Source organism: Stenella coeruleoalba (assembly GCF_951394435.1).
Source record: "Stenella coeruleoalba genome assembly, chromosome: 1".
Classification (NCBI taxonomy): domain Eukaryota; kingdom Metazoa; phylum Chordata; class Mammalia; order Artiodactyla; family Delphinidae; genus Stenella; species Stenella coeruleoalba.
This window is the reverse complement of record NC_137169.1, coordinates 95,380,628-95,400,195: the sequence shown is the minus strand read 5'-3', so window position 1 is coordinate 95,400,195 and position 19,568 is coordinate 95,380,628. Positions and strand designations below refer to the sequence as shown.

Sequence of the window (19,568 nt, the reverse complement as noted above, 5' to 3'; positions counted from 1 at the left end):
CCCCTGCGCCGAGGGTGGCGGAGGACCCAGACACGGATGCGTTCGGCGGCACGCGCGTGCCGCCGCCCCTCCGGCCCCCACGGCCCCCCGGGAAAGGGGCCCACGGGGCCGCCCTGCGACGTCCCCCGCCTCTCGGTCAGCACCCGCCTCCCCCTTTCCCCGTCCAGCCCGTGGGCGAGGCCCACGGCGGGGTGGGGAGGAGGCGCGGCGCGCCGAGGCCGGGGGGCGCCGCCAGGGGCGCCCCCTGACCTCTCGCCCCCCTTTTCCTTCGGCGGGACGGGCGCCTCCCCCGACAGACCGGCACGGGCCGGTCCGGGAACATGCGCGCCGAGACCTGCCGCCGCTCCCATCGCGCAGACGGTGGGCAGCCGCCGAGGGTGGGCCGAGGACGCCGCCCGCGGGGTGCTGGGTGGGGGAGTCCGGAGAGCGAGGGAGGGAGGAAGGAAGGAACGGACGCCGAGCTTTCCCGGGCCCCGCCGCCGCCACCGTGGCGGCGGTGGTAGCGACAAACCCTTGTGTCGAGGGCTGACTTTCAATAGATCGCAGCGTATGATTATTATTAAAAAATTTTTTTTTATTTGGCCAAGCCGCGCAGCATGTGGGATCTTAGTTCCCCGACCCAGGGATCGAACCTGTGCCCCCTGCAGTGGAAGCACAGCGTCTTAACCACTGGACTGCTAGGGAAGTCCCTGTGGTCTCTTTTATAAGGGCACTAATCCCAATCACGAGGGCTCTGCCCTCATTACCTAATCACCTCCCAAAGCCCCCCACCTCCTAATACCATCACTTTAGGGGTTAGGATTTCAACATATGAATTTTGGGAGGAGACCAACATTTAGACCATAGCAAATATAATGAACCTCCAATTACCCATTATCCTACTTTAATGGTTGTGATTATTGTTTTATCTTTACTTCCTCCCACATGCTGCTGCTTGTATTATTTTGAAGCAAATCACAAACTTCATATCAATCTGTAATTCCATTGTGTATCTCTCAAAGATAAGGACTTAAAATCATAGCCATTCCTATATCACACCTTAAAGAATGACTTGGTTTTGACAAATATTACATTAGTTTCACTTAGAATAACTGTATTAAATACTTCCAAGAAACTTGTTATGTGAAGTTTTCAGATAGTTAATAATGCTTAGAAATAATAGAACTAATTTTTGTTTTTGTTCTGTTTAATATTTAGGTTATCAACATGACGGCTGAAGAAACAGTGAATGTAAAAGAGGTTGAAATCATTAAGCTAATTTTAGACTTCTTGAATTCAAAGAAGCTTCACATTAGTATGTTGGCCCTTGAGAAGGAAAGTGGAGTCATAAATGGCCTATTTTCAGATGATATGCTTTTCCTGAGGTATGATTTCATTAGCACTGTGAGGTTTGTAGCTCATTCCAAGAAACGTTAAGTATTAATAAGATAATAGGTACAGTATGGATAGACCTTTGTAATTATGAAAAGACAAAGTATAGTTTTTTAAATGTTTATTTTTATAAAGAACGTTTACAAAACAAAGTTTTCTGTAGAATGTTTTCAGGAGTAAGATCCAGAGATTCATTAAAAAGAGTCACAACTCTATTGTGTTTGTGGCATCATCATAAAAAATATTTGATTAAGAAATCAGAGACTCTGTAAAGTTAAAAAAATATTTCTGAAATACCTTTTTTATGCTATAGAAGTAAAACATACTCGTTATATAAAATATTCTTTGTAGAAAATATAGAAAAATAAAGAAGAAAAATCAGCCCACCATCCACACATACTACTGATAATTTTCTGTGCATATTGAAAAAAAGAAACAATTCTGTTGCATTTAGAATTTTGTATCCTGCTTTATCCATTAACATTATAAGAATTCTCTATGTGATTACAAATTTATGCTTTGAAAATTTTCGATTTACTTAATTTCCTAATGATTCCCCTATTTTTAGACAATTAAATTGCAATTTTTCTTAAATACATGCTCTACTGAGCATCTTTCATACATGTGACTATTTCTGTATCTTGAATTATTTCCTTAAAACAAGATTCTTGGAAGTGGAATTACAGAGCAAAAGGGAGTCAACATGTTTGCCAAAATGGAAAACTAAATATATCCTTCCTTGAATTGGATTGAAAAAGAAAAACCCAAATTTCCAGGCAGAAATGTATTCTGTGCTTATGTGATACCAAATGTCCTTGATAAGAAGTACAGATTCTTGGATATGTAGCATTTTGTGGCTAGGAAAGCCTTAAGAAATGAAATGTTTCTAACTCATGAAGAAGGAGCTTTTTAAAAAGCTTTATTATTAGGAGAGTTTATTTAAACTCATTGCACTTCCCTGTATTTGACATTATGAATGACATTCAGCCCCAGGGAGCTTAGTCAACGATATAGTCAGGAACCAGTACTAAGGCAGTATTCTTTGGGCTCTGTCATTGCTACTTCTGGAATTTAGCAGTGGCTCTCAGATATCCCCATGCAGAAACCTGATGGTTTGTTATGAAGTTTTACTGGTCTTAGGTGAAATTACAGGATAGTAAGTTTTTCATTAAACTAAATGTATTCATCTTAAAGGGCTGCCGGCCTTTGAAATTGTGTCCTTCTTACTTTTGAAATATTAAAATGTCCCTTTAGGGCTTCCCTGGTGGTGCAGTGGTTAAGAATCCGCCTGCCAATGCAGGGGACACGGGTTCCAGCCCTGGTCCGGGAAGATCCCACATGCCGCGCAGCAACTAAGCCCGTGCGCCACAACTACTGAGCCCGCACTCCAGAGCCCGTGAGCCACAACTCCTGAAGCCTGTGCGCTTAGAGCCCGTGCTCTGCAACAAGAGAAGCCACCTCAATGAGAAGCTCGTGCACCGCAACACCGTAACTAGAGAAAGCCTGTGCATAGCAACAAAGACACAATGCAGCCAAAAATAAATAAATAAAATAAATAAATTTAAAAAAAACCTTTAAAAAACAAAATAAAATAAAATGTCCCTTTATAAAATGATTATGATACATATTGTGATTGCTTTTTATTAATATTCATTCTTTGTCGAATCAAAAGTTGGCAATCCTTTGTAGATCTTCCCTGCCTATTTTTTTTTTTTTCGGTTTAAATCTTTAATGCACCGGCTGGCTGGGCAGTGGCAGCGGGGGTGCGGCGGGGGAGGCTGCGACCGGAGCGCTGGGGAGCAGTGCCCAGTCTGCTTGACAGACAGCTCATCAGGCCCCGCAGAGGCTCCAGCTTCTGCTCCCGAGGGTGCGCTGAGCTCCGCTCCCTCCACCACGTGCGCAGCCAGGGGAAAAAGTAGAAACAGCCCCAGTAGATCTCCTCAGCCTCCAGCGCTACCTCGTATCTCCTCAATCCCGACATGTCCTGGATTCGAAATGTCTCCTGGAGGGGGGCTGAGGGGTCGGTGCAGCCTAAACGCCCACCCTCCCTGGCTCCACTCTGGAAAACTTCCTGCCTATTTTTAAATTTTCTGTTCTAAAAAAGCATAAATAGGGAAATTACTTTTATGAAAGAACAGTAATCTGAATGCCTTATAACTTTTAGAAGTTCCTGTAGACTACTTAAGTAGGATGAAATATGATATTATTCATTACTATTTTCATTCTCAGAATATAAACTCTAGTGTTAAATGCCTCAAAGATGTTGAATTCACAGTTTAGAGCAGGGTTTTCAACCTCAGTACTGTTAACATTTTGGGCCAGATGGTTCTTTGTTGTGTGAGTGTGGGGGTTTTCCTGTGCATTGTAGGGTGTTTAGCAGCACTTCTGACCTATACCCTGAAGATGCCAGTCGCACCCTAGTTGTGACAACCAAAAATGTCCCCAGACAGTGCCAGATTTCTCCAGGGGGCAAAACTGCACCCAGTTGAGAACCAATGACTTAGTGAGACTGGAACATACCAACACACTGGCCCCTAAGTAATACAGAATAACTTTAAACTATAAGATTAGTGGGGAAATAAAGAAACTTTTAGACTTAGTTCAATGTTTTTACATAGGTAAAAAAAAATTTTAGAATGAGGAGTGGGTGCAGATTCACAAATTCTTCTCATATAGCATATATTGTTACACATAAGTTGTGAGGAAGTTTATTATAGGGGTTGAGAAACCAAGTAAAATGTTATTCTCATTACCTGCTTTGTGAAGTTCTAATGCTATCTTGTCATCTCTTCTGCTTTTAATTAGTGTAACACAAATTTGATAGCATGTGTGGATTTTTCTTTATATAGGCAGCTAATCCTTGATGGTCAATGGGATGAAGTTCTTCAGTTCATTCAGCCTCTAGAATGTATGGAAAAATTTGACAAAAAAAGGTAAGATTTCATCTGTATTTTTTAGTGTCTTATCATTGGTAGAAGTTGAGCAAAACAAAACAATAAACAAAAATTTAAAAACAAGACTTTTAGCTTTCCTAGAAAATAGTACACTCAATCCCATTGAGTTGGAGAACTTCTAGAGGACAGCTTGCATGTACTTCAATTAGTTGAACATCTGATATATAAACCCCTTAGTCAACAGTGTCTATATATAAAACATCGCAAGGGCCATGTCTGAAGCAGTTGTTTCGTCATGATAGTACAAAGAATTTAAAGATGTCATTCCATTGTTTCCTGGCCTCCATTATTTCTGACAAACAGTTATCCTTAATTCTCTTGTATGTAATGTTTCTTTCTTTCTATTTTTTCTTCTTCTACTGGCTGCCTTCAAGATTTTCTCCTTGTCATTAGTTTTCAGCAGTTTGATTTTGATGGGCCTAAGTGTGATTTATTTGTATTTTTTCCTGCTTGGGGTTTGCTGAGCTTTTTGGATCTATAAGTTTATGTCTTTCATCAAGTTTGGGAAGTTTTTGGCAGTTATATCTTCAAAAATTTTTTCTGCCCCTTTTTCTCCTTCTAAGTATACAATATTAGACAGATTGATATTGTTCCACAGTTTTGAGGCTTTGTTCCTTTTTTAAAAAAAACATTTTTTCTGTGTATTCTTCAGTCTGGATTATTTCTTTTGATTTACCTTCAATATTTATTGACACTTTCTTGAGTTATTAGCAATCTGCTCATAAATAATGAATTTTTCATTTCAGATATTGTACTTTTTGGTTGCAGAATTTACTTTTATTTATAATTTTTCTCTGAGATATTCCTATCTGTTTGTTCATTGTGACTGTACTTCCCAAAAAGCCCTTGAACATATTTTTAGTAACTGCTTGTTCACCAATAGGCCTTATTTGCTAATTCCAACTTTTAGGTTATATCAGGCTCAGTTTCTATTGATTGCATTTTCTCTTAACTATGAGTCACTTTTTTTCACGTCTAGTCATTTTTTAATGTATTTTGCACATTGGGATTCATTGTTGAAACTCTGGATTTCTGTTATCTTCCTTTGGAAGGTATTGATTTTTATTCATGCAGGGAGTTTACTTTGTTGTACTTCAGAATGCAAACTCTGTCCCTCACCTAGTGGACACCAGATGAAATCTCTGCTCAGTTATTTAGCCTTCAATCTGTTGCTTTCCCTGGGCTCTTTGGAGTCTCCCTTGCATCTTCAGTTTTAGGGATGACCAAGGATTTAGGCACAGTTTATACAGTAGATTTTGGTGTATTTTTCATTGTGGTTTCCTCTTGTTTTGGAAAAAAATGAAACCTGCCCACCACTTTTCAGCTGTTCTGGCAGCCGAACTTCTCAAAAGCCTGACTTCTCCAAAGCCTGTAAAACTGCAGCTTTCTGCCTGAGTTCTAGCTCACACTGTGTGGACTGGGGAGTGCTCTCAGCTGGAAGGCCTTATACCCTTCAGTCTCACCCCCTAAAGTTCCCTTTTTCAAGGATTGACTTCCCTCTAGTTATGCCAGCTTTTTTTTTTTTCTTCAGTGCTTTCAAATATTTTTTGTATTTAATCTAGGGTTTAATTGTTATTTGCAGAAAGGTTAGCCAGGTACAAGTTACTCCACCATTATCAGAAGTGGAACCTCATATTAGTTTCTGATTCTCCATAAACCATGCTATTTGATACCTCTTTGCCTTTTTTTTTTTTTTTTGTGGTTCACGGGCCTCTCCTGTTGCGGAGAACAGGCTCCGGACGTGCAGGCTCAGCAGCCATGGCTCACAGGCCCAGCCGCTCCGTGGCATGTGGGATCTTCCTGGACTGGGGCATGAACCCATGTCCCCTGCATCGGCAGGCGGACTCTCAACCACTGCACCACCAGGGAAGCGCCCCCTCTTTGCTTTTATACATTCTTCATTTATCTGGGATACTGTTTCTTACATCATCTCCTGCCTTTACATAGCACATTCTTGATCATCTTCCAAGAGTCATTTCTTGTAAGACCCTCACTATTTCTGGTAGACCTGTTTCATACGCCTTTGAAATCTTGCTGAATCCTATACATATTTCATGCAATTTATTAGATGACCCTCTTCTTTTTTTAAAAAAATTGAAGTATAGTTGATTTATAATATTGTGTTAGTTTCAGGTACACAGCATGGTGTTTCAATATTTTTGCAGATTATATTCCATTATAGGTTATTACAAGATATTGGGTATAATTCTCTGTGCTATATAGTTAATCCTTGTTGCTTACCTATTTTATGTATAGTAGTTTGCCTTTGTTAATCTCATACCCCTAACTTATCCCTCCCCACCCCCCACCCCCCATTTTGGTAACCACAAGTTTGTTTTCTGTGTCTGTGAGTCTGTTTCGGTTTTGTATATATGTTCATTTGTATTATTTTTTAGATTCTACATGTGTTATCATATAGTATTTGTCTTTCTTTGTCTGACTTATTTCAGTAAGCACAATATTCTCTAGGTTCATCCATGTTTTTGTAGATGGCAATATTTCGTTCTTTTTCTGCTTCCTTGTGTGACTTTTAAAAAATTTTTTATTGAAGTATAGTTGATTTACAATGTTGTGTTAGTTTCAGGTGTACAGCAAAGTGATTCAGTTATACATATATCCACTCTTTTTTAGATTCTTTTCCCATGTAGGTCATCACAGAGTATTAAGTAGAGTTTCCTGTGCTATACAGTAGGTCTTTATTAGTTATTTATTTCATATAGAGTAGTGTGTATATGTCAATCCCAATCTCCCAATTTATCCCTCGTCCCCTTCCCCCCGTTAACCATAAGTTTGTTTTCCACATCTGTAACTCTATTTCTATTTTGTAAATAAGTTCATTTGTACCACTTTTTAGATTCCACATATAAGCGATATCATATGATATTTGTCCTTTTCTGTCTGACTTACTTCACTCAGTATGACAATCTCTAAGTCCATCCATGTTGCTGCAAATTGCATTATTTTGTTCTTTTTTATGGCTGAGTAATAGTTCATTGTGTGTGTATGTGTGTACACATGCACGCAATGCACCACAGCTACTTACTCCAATCATCTGTTGATGGGTACTTGGGTTGCTTCCATTAGATGACCCTCTTCCTGAAGGCAGGGATTTTGTTTTATTGGACACATATTTGCTGTTACAACAGTGGTTGAAAGAATGACTGTGAAGTTCATTATTATTTTCTTTCAGCCCTTAGAAACACTTTTCTTTAAAGTGCTTAAGGCATTCAACATGTTTTGATCCATAGAGAAGTCACGTAGACACTCCCTTCCCCTCTCTGAAAAATCCCTTTTAAAAAGTTTTAAGTCTAGTTATCTTATGGTTTTTTAGCAATGTTGTTCATTCCTTCCTATCCTTTCAGCTCTATTTTTATTAGACCTTTCTCATGTTTGAAAAGAAAAGAGGACATATTTTGGGAAATAAAATATTTGTAATATAAAGAATTTTGATTTCATATTAGGTGACATTTGACATCTTCCATGAAAACTTGATTGCTTAGAATTAATATTGCAAATAGAAATCCTTCCTTTGAGTATTAAATTATGATTACTTGCTGCTGAAATTATTTTAATTATGGCTTCAGTGTGATCAGCTTTGTAAAATAATTAAAGAATTTTCTGAAAGGAAAGCTACTTACAGTAACTTATAAGTATATTTGATTTATGAGACATTGGAAAATTAATTTTTTAAAGTCTTTTTTTAAAGAAATAATTAGTCCTATAAGAAAAACTTGGCCTGTTTTGCTTTAGGAACTTGAGTCTCATTTCTTGTCTTCGACATTGCTATAATTCAGATTTTAATCATTTTAATGTTTCATATTTTATTTTTCACAGGTTTCGTTATATTATCCTGAAGCAGAAGTTTTTAGAAGCTTTATGTGTTAACAACGCAATGTCAGCAGAAGATGAGCCCCAGCATGTAAGATTTTTATTCCTAAAGGTTTGCTCCACAGTCTTGTTTCAGTCATAAGTATTCTATTCACTAAAGCAAAAGATTAGTATCATGAGTTTTCAAAGTTTTTATGAGCAGGTGTGGGGCAAGATCTGCTCTTTTGCAGATGTAGTACTTTCAGTCTGTAGTGCTTCTGAATTTGTTGTGTGATTTAGGCAAAGATGATAAATGAGTGGCTGTCTGGTTGGAGAGTGTGTGCTCCCCTCTTGTTTAAGGTGATATAGATAGCAAAAGATGTTTGACTTGATGACTCTACATCATTGCTTCTTTTCTTATCCCAGAAGTGGATTATGTTTACTTCCTCCTTCTGTCTTTTCAGTACTTCCTTTGATCCAGAGGTGTGTTTTTTAACTCTTTTTTTTTTTTTTTTTGGCTGCGCAGTGCAGCTTGTAGAATCTTAGTTCCCTGACCAGGGATTGAACCTGGGCCCTCAGCAGTGAAAGCACAGAGCTGTAACCACTGGACAGCCAGGGAATTCCCCAAAGGTGTTTTTTAGTACAATGTGTACTTTTAATAACAATTTAGATTTAATGATATTAAATTCTTTTTGATTAGAGAGATACTTTTAAAGTTTTAATACTAGTATTGTCGCATCCAAAACCAAAGAAACTTTTATTAAGTGCCAGTAAGTAATCATTGAAATAATAGAGAAATGTTTGCAGATAATGATGTTTAAAAGTGGAAAGAAGGACTTCCCTGGTAGTCCAGTGGTTAAGACTCCATGCTTCCACTGCAGGGGTCATGGGTTTGATCCCTGGTCGGGGAACTAAGATTCTGCGTGCTGCATGTTGTGGCCAAAAAAAAGAAAAAAGTGGAAAGAACACTGGAATATTAGTCAATAAGAATTTTTATTCTGTCTTTGTCACTAACCAACTGAATTACATAGGTTAAATCTGCACCCTAACTTTTCCCACAGGTAAGATATAGAAGCTGTGCTATGCAAGCTCTAAGGTTCCTTACATCATCAAAAGCTTATGATACTAAGATAATATTCACTATACAAATTATTGTAATTTGTTTTTCAGCTAAGCTTCCTTTTGTTCTGTCTCTGCACTGTTTTTGTAGAAATGAACTGTAGGTGTTCCCTTTCTTGATTTGCTTTCTCTCCCCACACACATTTGTCCTAAGGTAAGTTTGAGGATGGCTCTTTTGCTTTTTGAGTAAGCTGGAGTGATAGCAAGCTATAATAAATAATTGAATTTTGGCATGCTTCAGTTTCATTGCTAGAAAACTTAATTATCCTTACTCTTAAAAAATTATACATTTGAAAATGATAGTATTAAGTCTGAATTACAACACTTTTTTTATAGGTAAAAGTTTAATGTGCTAATAACCAAATTTTAAAATCTTTATTTTAGGAGTAAAAAACATTTTGGTTCCTGACTTGAAACTTGTTAAATAGCCCACAATTATATGAGTATTCTGTGACATGAGTTTATCCTTTTGCAATTGAACAGTTTGTGAAAGTTCGTAAAGTGTCTTTATATTTGAATAAAATACTCTCATTGTTTTCATATCTCATAGCATCTCTCTTTATAGCAATCACTTATATTTTTCTTACAGCTGGAATTTACCATGCAAGAAGCTGTGCAATGTTTACATGCCCTAGAAGAGTACTGTCCTTCTAAAGATGATTACAGCAAGCTCTGTTTGCTTTTGACTTTGCCTCGTCTGACCAATCATGCTGAATTTAAGGACTGGAATCCCAGCACTGCACGAGTTCACTGTTTTGAAGAGGCTTGTGTCATGGTTGCAGAATTCATCCCTGCTGATAGGAAGCTCAGTGAGGCTGGTTTTAAAGCAAGTAACAATCGTTTATTTCAGCTTGTAATGAAGGGCCTACTTTATGAATGCTGTGTAGAATTTTGTCAAAGTAAAGCAACTGGAGAAGAAATTACAGAAAGTGAAGTACTACTTGGTATCGACCTCTTATGTGGTAATGGTTGTGATGATTTGGATCTGAGTTTATTGTCATGGCTTCAGAATCTCCCATCTTCGGTCTTCTCTTGTGCTTTTGAACAGAAAATGCTTAATATTCATGTTGACAAACTTCTGAAACCCACAAAAGCTGCATATGCTGATCTTTTGACTCCTCTTATCAGCAAACTTTCTCCCTATCCATCATCTCCATTGAGAAGGCCTCAATCAGCTGATGCCTATATGACCCGCTCTCTGAATCCTGCTTTAGATGGCCTCACTTGTGGACTAACCAGTCATGATAAGAGAATTTCAGACCTTGGGAACAAAACTTCTCCAATGTCACACTCCTTTGCTAACTTCCATTATCCAGGGGTACAAAACCTCAGTAGAAGTCTTATGCTTGAGAATACAGAATGTCACAGTATTTATGAAGAATCCCCTGAACGGTAAGTATTTGCTCATGAAAATTGGGAGATCTCCACAAGTGTGAGATAATCTAATTGGGGTGTGTGTGTGTGTGTGTGTGTGTGTGTGTGTGTGTGTGTGTGTGTGTTTTCTAAATGTTCAAGTCCATTTAGTTGAAAGTTAGTCTTTAAAACTTTATTTATAAGGCGTTTTAAAAATTTTGATAATTAGAGTTATCAGGGAAAACCTTTATTTTTGTATCCCGTATTATCATTTTGCTGGTTATAAAGGCAGTACATGTGCATTGAAGAAATTTTGGAAAATATGGAAGGATATCAATAAGAGAATTAAAATCCCACACAATCTTGCGCTTAGATGACCAACATTTTTCCAATGAATACATTTTTAAAAATTGAGAAGGTGCTATATATATTTTCATATAATTTGCTTTTTTCACTTGATAAATCATGATGTTTTCCCATATATTTTTCTTTTTTTGCGGTACGCGGGCCTCTCGCTGTTGTGGCCTCTCCCGTTGTGGAGCACAGGCTCCGGAACCGCAGGCTCAGTGGCCATGGCTTACGGGCCCAGCTGCTCCACGGCATGTGGGATCTTCCCTGACCAGGGCACGAACCTGTGTCCCCTGCATCAGCAGGCGGACTCTCAACCACTGTGCCACCAGGGAAGCCCCTCCCATATTTTTAAACATTTATTGAGGTCAGTGATTAATGGTGTGTGCAGTATTCCATTGTATGACTGGATCATAATTTTACCTAGTTCCTTATTGTAAGAGAGTAGACTGTTTCCTGTAAATATTACTGTATTGAACATGTATGTATAAAAATCTCTGTTTATTTCCACTTATCATTTTTTAGTAATTCTTTATATACATACATGAGAAAATTAAGTATTAAAACTACCACTTTTTCCTTCAAACCTGGCTTGAAATAATAATTTCCTGATTAGCAGTTCTTTATTTCAAGGCTTAGGAAACTTCCTGCCTCCATTTTCCAGGAAACCTACTGGGGACACATCCTGGTTTCCTATACTCAGAGTTGATGCTATGAAGTATTACTATCGACTGCAATAAGTTTATTAAAAGCACAAAAACTAAACCTAAACCTTTTACTATTCATATAGGAGAGTTGGAGGCATTCTTTATTGAAGAAGGAGCACTGGACTTGGAATTTCTATTTCTAATTAAAACAGGAGGAGATCTTTAGTTAAGGGTTAAGGCACAAGAATTACAGGATAAATATTTATGGAAGCATTTTCTGTTAAGTTGCTGTGAGATTGTTGGGGTGGGTGGGTGTGATTTTCTTTAATGTTCTTTAAAGAGAGGAGAGGATTCTGGGATCAGTTAAGTGAGGGACTTCCCAAAGCCTAGGGTGACTTCCTAAGGCATCTTATTGCTCTGTATTTTATATTTGAAAGATTAAGATGATATCTAGTGATAAAAACGAATGAATATAATTTAATGTAAGAGCATCCTATTATCTAAATCCTAAAGGAATAGAGAATCTTGAGCATTGGTAGAGACTATCTTAAAGTTTTCTTGGACTTTCTGATCCCCTTAGAGAAAATTCTCATTGTCTGGGATGCTGGGCTTCAATTCTGGGGGAACTGCTGATATTCTTCTGAGTACATGAGATGATAGGATATTCTTGGTTGATAAAATGAATAGCATGTTTTGAATTGTGCACCAGTGGGATTGTCTTTATAAAGAAAAAAGACACACAAAAATCCAGGCAAATTTGACTCTACATGTGCTATTCCCTATGTAAAGAAAGTACTATAAATTGAGGAATGACTGAATAAAGATGGAAAGAAGTGGAATATAAGTTATTAGACCATTATAGAATAAACAGTGGGGTAAAACGTGACATGTCAAAAGGTAAGTAATATATGTGTTTTTAGCTGAGCAGTAGTAATAACCCAGAAAACATCTGTCATGTCTCTGAAATTGGAAAACTTATGGGACAAAGCAGTGTAGAACAATGAATAGAACATGGTCTTTGGAGTCAGACTTGTGTTTGAACTGTAGCCTTGCCATTTTCTAGCTGTGTGATCTTGGGATGGTTACTCTCTGAGCCTCAGTGACCTCCTCTATAAAATAGAGTGTTGACTTGCAGAGTGGTAAACATGTGCCTAGTGCTTAATAAATATAAATTTCCCCTGTTCAGGGTCCATACCCTTGGAAAGTACAGTGTGTCAAAAGGGCTACTAATAACATACTATGGGAGAGCTATTGTGCTGTGGATAAAGTATAAAAATTTACTTTGGAAAAAAGTTTACCTGGTTTTAAAGAATATTTTAGGTGTAATTAAAAAATATTGGAAAGCTCAGATCAGTTATGTTAAAACGCAGCATAAAGAAACTCCTGCTTGTGGTAATTTGAAGTCAGTATTCATTTAAAAATATTTGATTGTCTTCTCTGTGCTAGCACTGTGCTGCATCCCCAGGGTATGATTGAGTTACTATGGTGAAGAAGAAGATAAAACACAGAAGAAAAGTTTATAAAAGAGTGTGTGGTATTTTGAAGGATATCTTTTCACTCGAACAGAAACCAACTCAAAATAAAAAAGGAATAAAAATCAGTTGAAATACACAGGCTGTGACTATACAATATAATGGTCTCAAAATTAAATGGCAGGAAAAAGATCTATTCGCATACATGTGCCAGCATTGGATTTGGAGTCTGAAGACCTGGATTCAAGTTCTAGCTTTATTTACTGTGTATTTTTGGGAAAATGACTTTTTTGAGTCTGTTTCTTCATGTGTGAAATGGGAGTTTTAACCTATTTTACAGGTTATTGTGCAAGTTAAGTGAGATAATGCATGTGGAAGTGCTGTATAAATTGCAAAATTAAATCAAATGTTACTTTATAAAGGTTGTTTTATTCTATCTCTATACAGTTAATAACTCTTACAAATTCAATTTATGGACTAAAATGGGGCTTCCTATGGTCACTAGCAGCTTACAGCACAGTCCGATAGCTGAAAACTCTTCCCAGGTCTTTCTACTTCCTCCTCAGGGTGCATGTGTGTGTATGTATGTTTAGGTACTTAAGACTACTAGGCTGCTAACTAATGGTGCCTTTGTGAAGATGACTGTCTAGCTCTGCTTTCCTAAACCCTAGACCTATATTTTGATATGTCTTACATACTTCTGCCTGGAGAGGCCATTAGGAAGTCATCTCCTAATCAAATTCATTGAAGACAAAAATCACTTTACTTTTGTACTTGTTCCTATGGTGCCTTTTACTGATAGGTAATCTATGTGAATGTGGTATTTGTCATCTTTGGATAATCTTAGTTATTAAAAACTTTGAACAGCATAAATATGAAAGTAGAAATTGCTAGTATTTTAGAAGACTGTTAGGAACAACCTGACATAAGACATCAAGCTTACTAATTAGTATACATTAAAAATATTTGAGGACTTCCCCTGGTGCAGTGGTTAAGAATCTGTCTGCCAATGAAGGGGACACGGTTGAAGCCCTGGTCCTGGAAGATCCCACATGCCATGGAGCAACTAAGCCAGTGCGCCACAACTACTGAGCCTGAGCTCTAGAGCCTATGAGCCACAACTACTGAGCCCGTGTGCCACAACTACTGAAGCCTGCACGCCTAGAGCCTGTGCTCTGCAACAAGAGAAGCCACTGCAATGAGAAGCCCACACACTGCAATGAAGAGCAGCCCCCGCTCGCCGCAACTAGAGAAAGCCTGCGCGCAGCAACAAAGACTCAATACAGCCAAAAATCAAATAAATTTTAAATAAATAAATAAAAATAATTAGTATAAATTTTTTTTAATTTGAAAGAGGTATGTTTAGCTTTTGTGTTAAGTGCAAATCAAAGAAAGCCTTTTAATAAAATCTCAACTATTCTTAAAATTTTATTGAAATATATTAGAGGAAAGAAAGTTGATGTTTGGATAACAAAATAACAGATTAAGAGTTCTTTAAGAGAGTGTAGGCCTTAGGTCATCTAACCTATTAATTCGTAGGTGAAGCTGAGCCACAGAGAATGTAAGTGATTTTCCCAAGGTCACACACATTATTTTAGATGGGAGCCCCTACTGTCCTTGCTTAATAATCCAGTGCTCTTCCATTATAAGCACATTCTATTTTAAAAAATCCCTTACATAGTGTACTTAAGAGAAGAAAGTGGGCTTCCTTGGTGGCGCAGTGGTTGAGAGTCTGCCTGCCGATGCAGGGGGACGTGGGTTCGTGCCCCGGTCCGGGAGGATCCCACATGCCGTGGAGTGGCTGGGCCCGTGGGCCATGGCCGCTGGGCCTGCGCGTCCGGAGCCTGTGCTTCGCAGCGGGAGAGGCCACAGCAGTGAGAGGCCCGCATACCGCAAAAAAAAAAAAAAAAAAAAAAAAAAAAAAGAGAAGAAAGAAAAATTTAAAAATCTGTTTTTGTGCATTTGATAAACACTTAGGCTAAATATTCACTTTTTAAAATAAAATTTCTCTAACTACAATATGTTTTTCTTTATCCCTACCTCTTCCTTTTTGTTTTTTTGCCCTGAAGTGATACACCTGTCGAGGCACAGCGGCCTATCAGCAGTGAAATCCTGGGCCAGAGTTCAGTTTCAGAAAAAGAGCCTGCAAATGGAGCACAGAATTCAGGACCAGCTAAGCAAGAAAAAAATGAGGTAATATTTACTACACCTCGAGTCTTTTAGAGTTATTCTCTTTGTAAGAAGTAATACTATTTGCTTGGATAGAATTTAAAAAGAATTGTCTGATATTTGAGAATAGGAGAGAGAATATCTAGATTTTCTTATTTATTAGATCATTTTCTCCCCTCTTCCTTAAGAATTTATAGTATTTTTAGTTATCACTGTATATTTTGGAGCATTTTTAATGGATGGATTTATTAACAATTTAAAATATCACAGTTGACATTGCTCCTACATGTTTGAGCACTCATGTAATTGAACTTGCATTAAATGCGGACAGCTTGTATTTTTAAGATATATGCTCTGTATTTTGCTAATTAGATTTAATGAGCAAGAAATTGTGACATTTATAATATAGAATAATACTTTATCTAAGCCTTTAGAGTTCCAGATTATTTTTCTGTGGTGCTTTGGGAAGGAAATTGTACTGTGAAATAGGGTGTAAATTTTATCTTATATATATTATCCCCACTTATAAGGAGTGAGTAGGTAGGTTTAATAAGTTGAATAAGTTTTTTTGGTTTTGACTAAATATTTAGAATGAAGTAGAAAAATTTTTCTTAAAAGTACATATGGATATGCACAAAACAACAGAATCCCGAAATATATGAGGCAAACATTGGCAGAGCTGAAGGGAGAAATAGTTCTGCAATAATAGTTGGAGACATCAATACCCCACTTGCAGTAATGGATAGAACATTTAACAGAAGATCAGTAAGGATATAGAGGACTTGAACAACACTGTAAACCAACTGGACGTAATAGACATCTATAGAACACTCAACAATAGTAGAACACACATTCTTCTCCAGTGCACGTGCAGTGTTCTTCAGGATAGACCATGTGTTAGGACGCAAAACAAGTCTCAATAACTTTTAAAAGATCTGAAATCATGTAAAGTATCTCCTCTGACCACAGTGGAATGAAGCTAGAAATTGATAACAGAAGGAAAATTTTTAAATCCAAAATTTGTAAAAATTAATCAACACACTCTTAAACAACCACTGGATCAAAGAAGAAATCACAAGGGAAATTAGAAAATACTTAGAGACTACTGAAAATGAGTACAGCATACCAAATATACAACAAAATTATGGAATGCAGCAAAAGCAGTGCTCAGGGAGAAATTTATAGCTGCAAATGCTTACATTAAAAAAGAAGAAAGATCTCAAATCAATAACCTAATTTTATGCCTTGAAGAGCTAGGAAAAGGAAGAGCAAGCTAGACCCAAAGCTAGCAGAAGGAAGGAAATAATAAAGATTAGAAGAGAGAGAAATAAAATAGAGAAAAGGAAAACAACAGAGGGAATCAACAAAACCAAAAGTTGGTTCTTTTAAAAGATCAATAAAATTGACAAGCCCTTAGCTAGACTGACAAAGAAAAACAAAACACAAATAACTAAAATCAAAAATAAAACTATCAACCTTACAATAATGAAAAGATTATAAGAGAATACTGTGACCAGTTGTAAGCCAACAAATTAAACAACTTAGATGAAATGGACAAATTCCTTAGAAACACAAATTACTAAACTGACTCAGAAAGAAATAGAAAATCTCAACAGATGTATAATGAGTAAAGAGATTGAATCAGTAATCAAAAAACTTCTCAACAGAGAAAAGACTGGGATCAGATGGCTTTACTGGTGAATTCTACAAACATTTAGGAAGCGTTAACAATCCTCAAAATTTTCCAAAAAATATGAGGAGGAAACACTTCCTAACTCATTCTGTGAGGCCAGCATTACCCTGATAGCAAAACCAAGTGAAAATATTACAAGAAAAGAAAACTACAGACCAATACCTCTTATAAACATAGAAGCGAAAATCAACAAAATACTGGTAAACCAAATCCATCAGCATATTAAAAGGATTATGCATTCTGACCAAGTGGATTGATTGCAGGATGCAAGGTGGTTCAACATAAAAAACAATCAGTTTAATATACATCACATTAATAGAATGAAGGAAAAAAAGAAACAACATGCAATCATCTCAATTGATGCAGAAAAGACATTTGAGAAAATCAAACACTTTGCTGATAAAAGCTCTCAGAGAACTAAGAATAGAATGGAACTTCCTCAGCATGCTGAAGATCATTTATGTAAAACCCAACCTAACAGCATACTCAATAGTTAATGAGTAGAAGCTTTCTCCCTAAGGTCAGGAACAAAGATAAGGATGCCTGCTTTCACTGCTGCTATTCAACATTTATTAGAAGTTCTAGCCAGAGCAGTTAGACCAGAAAAAGAAATAAATTGGAAAGGAAGAAGTAAAGCTATCTCTATTCACGGATGACATGAATATTATATATATAATCATGAATAATTCACAAGACAGCTACTAGAGCTTATAAACAGGTTCAACAGAGTTGCAGGGTACAAGATCAACACATAAAAATCAGTTGTGTTTCTATACACTAACAATGAACAATCAGAAAAGGAAATTAAGAAAGCGATTTCAGTGCTTCCCTGGTGGCACAGTGGTTGAGAGTCTGCCTGCCAATGCAGGGGACACAGGTTCGTGCCCCAGTCCGGGAAGATCCCACATGCCGTGGAGCGGCTGGGCCCGTGAGCCGTGGCCACTGAGCCTGCGCGTCTGGAGCTGTGCTCCGCAACGAGAGAGGCCACAACAGTGAGAGGCCCGTGTACCGCAAAAAAAAAAAAAAAAGAAAGAAAGCGATTCCATTTGCAACAGCATATAAAAGGATAAAATATCTGGGAATAAATTAAGGAGTTGAAAGACTTGTATGCTAAAATCTACAAAACATTGCTGAAAGAAGTTAAAGAAGATCTAAATAATTGAAGACATTCTGTGTTAATGGATCGGAAGATTTAATACTGTTAAGATGTCAGTACTACCCCAGTATTATTTACAGATTCCATGCAGTTCCTATAAAAATTCCGCCACCTCTTTTGCAGTAATGGAAAAGTCAATACTCAAATTCATATGGAATTGCAAGGGACCTTGAATAGCCAAAACAATTTTGAAAAAAGAAGAACAAAGTTGTAGGAGTCACACTTCATAATTTCAAAACTTACTACAAAGCTACAGTAATCCAAACTGTGTGGTACTTGTATAAGGATAGGCATATAGACCAATAGAATAAATTGAGAGACCAGAAATAATTCTGTATATCTGTGACCAACTGATTATTGGCAAGGGTGCCAAGTCCATTCAGTGGGGGAAAAAATAGTCTTTTCAACAGATGATGCTAGATCAACTGGATTTCCACATGCAAAAGAATGAAGTTGGACCTCTACCTCACAACATATATAAAAATTAACTAAAAATAGATCAACAACTTAAGTATAGGATCTAAAAGTATAAAACTCTTAGAAGAAAACAAAGGGATAAATCTTCACAACCTTAGATTTTGTAATGTGTTCTTACATATGATACCAAAGCTTAAGCAACAAATGTAAAAATTGATAAATTGGACTTTATCAAAATTAAAAACTTTTGGATTTCCCTGGTGGTCCAGTGGGTAAGACTCCATGCTCCCAATGCAGGGGGCCCGGGTTCGATCCCTGGTCGGGGAACTAGGTCCCACACATATGCCACAACTAAGAAGTCTGCATGCTGTAACTAAGAGCCCACATGCTGCAATTAAAAGATCCCACATGCCACAACTAAGACCCAGGGCAGCCAAAATAAATAAATAAATATTTTTGAAAAAAACCTTTTGTGCATCAAAGGACATTATCAAGAAAGTGAAAGGACAGCCTACAGAATGGGAAAAATATTTGCAAATCATTTATCTGGCAAGAGTTTAATATCTAGAATATGTAAAGAACTACTACAACTCAACAACAAAAAAACCCAGTCTAAAAAAGGACTTGAATAGACATTTCTGCAAATTGGCTAAATGTCTATAAATGGCCAGTGAGTACATGAAGAAGATGCTTAACATCACTTGTCATTAGGGAAATGTAAATCAAAACCACAATGAAATATAACTTCACAACTACTAAAATGGCTAAAATCAGAGCAATGGAAAATAACACGTGTTGATGAAGAAATAGAGAAATTTGAGCACTCACACATTGCTGGTTGGTATGTAAAATGGTGCTGTTACTGTGGTTTCATGGTACCTCAAAAACCTAAATATAGAATTACTGTATGACCCAGTCATTTCACTTCTAGGTATATGCCCAAAGGCATTGAAAGCAAGGACTCAAACAGATATCTGTACATCCATGTTCATAGCAGCATTATTTATAGTGGCCAAAAGGTAGAAATAACCCATGTCCATCCACAGGTTAATGGATAAACAA

General features: G+C 37.3%; 2 protein-coding genes across 4 annotated transcripts in view; one reads left to right on the top strand and one right to left on the bottom strand.

Moving 5' to 3' along the window:
• Positions 1 to 19,568, top strand: part of WDR47 (WD repeat domain 47) — a 57,981-nt gene that overhangs the window by 16,696 nt on the left and 21,717 nt on the right. The window contains exons 1-6 of one of the 3 annotated variants that reach the window (XM_079921386.1): positions 95 to 360; positions 1,198 to 1,364; positions 4,221 to 4,304; positions 8,160 to 8,244; positions 9,841 to 10,643; positions 15,141 to 15,264. In XM_079921386.1, coding sequence (XP_079777512.1) covers positions 1,207 to 1,364; positions 4,221 to 4,304; positions 8,160 to 8,244; positions 9,841 to 10,643; positions 15,141 to 15,264 — 1,254 coding nt within the window. In that variant the 5' untranslated portion in view covers positions 95 to 360; positions 1,198 to 1,206. Of the gene's footprint in view, positions 1 to 94; positions 378 to 1,197; positions 1,365 to 4,220; positions 4,305 to 8,159; positions 8,245 to 9,840; positions 10,644 to 15,140; positions 15,265 to 19,568 lie in introns of those variants that run through there. The other 2 variants (XM_079921384.1, XM_079921385.1) reach the window with 2 other exon arrangements.
• On the bottom strand, positions 2,630 to 4,195 carry LOC307186343 (uncharacterized protein). The gene has a single exon (XM_079921404.1). It carries the CDS (start codon positions 3,350 to 3,352, stop codon positions 3,092 to 3,094), a length of 261 nt encoding a protein of 86 aa, XP_079777530.1. The 5' UTR covers positions 3,353 to 4,195; the 3' UTR covers positions 2,630 to 3,091.

What these genes read in the sequence shown, in the direction of transcription:
- LOC307186343 (XM_079921404.1), bottom strand. Translation starts at nt 3,352, where the DNA reads ATGTCGGGATTGAGGAGATACGAGGTAGCGCTGGAGGCTGAGGAGATC.